The 2,271-nt window shown below is 46.9% G+C and overlaps 1 protein-coding gene across 1 annotated transcript; it reads right to left on the reverse strand.

Annotated features, from left to right (window-relative positions):
- Positions 1-230: 230 nt before the first annotated feature.
- Positions 231-1,730, reverse strand: LOC142179902 (uncharacterized). Its single transcript, XM_075250793.1, has 4 exons — positions 1,675-1,730; positions 914-1,154; positions 569-808; positions 231-251 (listed from the first exon to the last, which is right to left on the reverse strand). Exons 1-4 carry the CDS (start codon positions 1,728-1,730, stop codon positions 231-233), a joined length of 558 nt encoding a protein of 185 aa, XP_075106894.1.
- Between the last annotated feature and the right edge of the window lie 541 nt (positions 1,731-2,271).

The raw sequence follows: 2,271 nt of genomic DNA on the forward strand, positions 1-2,271 counted from the left end.
CTGTACTATTCCACCAACCTCCTGATAAAGTGGATAACTTCCGTAGTAAATCGACCTGACATGAATCCGAACTGGTTTTCTGATATAGACACTGCCCTCCTTACCCTCCCTTCCATCACCTTCTCCCAACTTTCATGGTATGACCTAGAAACTTAATACCCCTATAGTTGTTACAATTCTAGACATCTCCTTTGTTCTTGTACATCGGGATCATCGTACTCCATCTCTACTCATCTGGCATCCTCTTCGTCCTGAAAATAACATTAAACAGCTCAGTTAGCCATTACAAGTCTCCTCTACCCACATACCTCCAAAATTCTACTGGAATCTCGTGTGGTCCGGTCGCTTTGCCCCGACTCATCTTACGCATAGCTCCCACGAACTCCTCCACCTTAATACGCCTACAATACCTAAAGTCTTGGCGACTCTCGGAGTGCATCGATTACCCTAACACGATGTTTCTGTCCCCCTCTTCATTCAGAAGTCTATGAAAGTACGACTGTCATCTCTGCTTAATTTGGGCCTCTTCCATCAATATGCGACCTTCCTCGTCTTTGATGCATCTCACTTGATCCAGATCACGAGCCTTCCTCTCTCTCATTTTGGCCAGCCGAAATAACTTTTTTTCCCCACCTTTACCCCTCAGTTTCTCATACAGCCGCCCAAACGCAGCAGTCTTAGCCTCCGTGACCGCTAACTTTGCCTCCCTCCTAGATTCCTTATATCTTTCTATGTTCTCTCTCCTCTGCTCATCGTCGATGCTCTCCACTAACTTAAGGTAAGCCGCTTTCTTTACTTCTACTTTACTCTAGAACACATCATTCCACCACCAATTGCCTCGGTGCCCGCTTGAGTATCCCTTCGAGACCCCTAACACCTCTTTCGTTGCCTCCCGTATACAGTCCATCATTGCCGTCCACATAACGTTGGCATCCCGGCCACTCTTCCAGGCTCCCATAGCCGCTAGCCTCCCCTCCAAATCTTTTACATTATCCTTAGCCAAGACTCCTGACATGATCCTCGGTTGACCCTGTACAAACCTCTTCTTCCTCTTTACCAAGATACCTACGTCCATCACCAAGAGCCTATGCTGTGTCGCGAGATCCTCACTCGGGATTACCTTACAATCCTCATACAACCCCTTATCACACCTCCTGAGGAGAAGATAATCAATCTAAGTCTTAGCCACCATACTCCGAAAAGTAAACAAATGCTCCTCCCTCTTCGAAAAAATAGAGTTCACGATTACCAACTTAAAAGCTCTAGCAAAATCCAATGGTGAAGTACCTCCTCCGTTCTTAACCCCAAAGTCGAAGCCACCGTGCACCTCACCATAGTTACCAGCAGACGACCCAATATGCCCATTAAAATCCCCTCATATAAATAACTTCTCCGTAGGCGGAGTACCCCACACCACCTCATCCAACGCCTCACAAAAGCATCTTTTAACCTCCTCGTCCGAGCCCGCTTGCGGCGCGTAAGCGCTAATGACATTCAAAGTGCTCCCTCTAACTACTAACTTATTCACCATTAATCTGTCACTCACTGCCTAACCTCTACCACTGACTCTCTAAGCTCCCTATCCACCAAAATACCTACTCCGTTCTTGCCCTTCACGCCTCCGGAGTACCACAACTTATACCCGTCGGTATTCCTCGCCTTGATCCTACTCACCTAGTCTCCTGAACACAAGCTATACTGACCTTCCTTTTCTGGAGAATCTTCGCCATCTCTATAGACTTACCCTTCAATGTTCCTATATTTCACTATCCAATTCTCAACCTATAGGCACCTGTGTTCCCCTTACCCCCTCTAGGCCCCGTTCCACCCCTTGACTCTTGCCCTAACCCCCACCCAGCCACCCGCCCTCCCCGAGGACATGGCCCTACACTACCATTACAAACCACAACCAATATACCTACGGAATTCTGTGAAAACATAGGAATATAGGTCCACTACTAAAATGACTATACTAGTTACATACTATTACGACAACAAATCAACTAACACAAGAGAGAGAGGGAGAGAGAGAGAGAGAGAGAGAGAGAGAGAGTACCAAATCCCACAAATATAACCTGGACTTTCGACTTCGTATACTCCTGATGTTGTGTGACTCGATGTTCTGTCCTTGTTCCTGCCAACCGACCTGCTCTGCTACTTTTGCATGTGCGCCTCCCTCCCTTCACCAAAGAACCATAAAAATGGTACCTACAGCACTCACAACACACCACGGGACCAAGAAATATATATGATGGTAGGGTTGTCACCTTT

This window comes from Nicotiana tabacum, chromosome 4 (assembly GCF_000715075.1).
Source record: "Nicotiana tabacum cultivar K326 chromosome 4, ASM71507v2, whole genome shotgun sequence".
Taxonomy (NCBI): domain Eukaryota; kingdom Viridiplantae; phylum Streptophyta; class Magnoliopsida; order Solanales; family Solanaceae; genus Nicotiana; species Nicotiana tabacum.

Excerpts from the sequence above, each read along its gene's own strand:
- LOC142179902 (XM_075250793.1), bottom strand. The coding sequence starts at position 1,730 with ATGGCGAAGATTCTCCAGAAAAGGAAGGTCAGTATAGCTTGTGTTCAG. Across the intron at positions 1,155-1,674 it reads GCTTGTGTTCAGGAGACTAG|GAGGTGTGATAAGGGGTTGT; the intron begins GTGAGTAGGATC and ends TCTTCTCCTCAG. Across the intron at positions 252-568 it reads AGGCTCGTGATCTGGATCAA|GACGAAGAGGATGCCAGATG; the intron begins GTGAGATGCATC and ends TGTTATTTTCAG.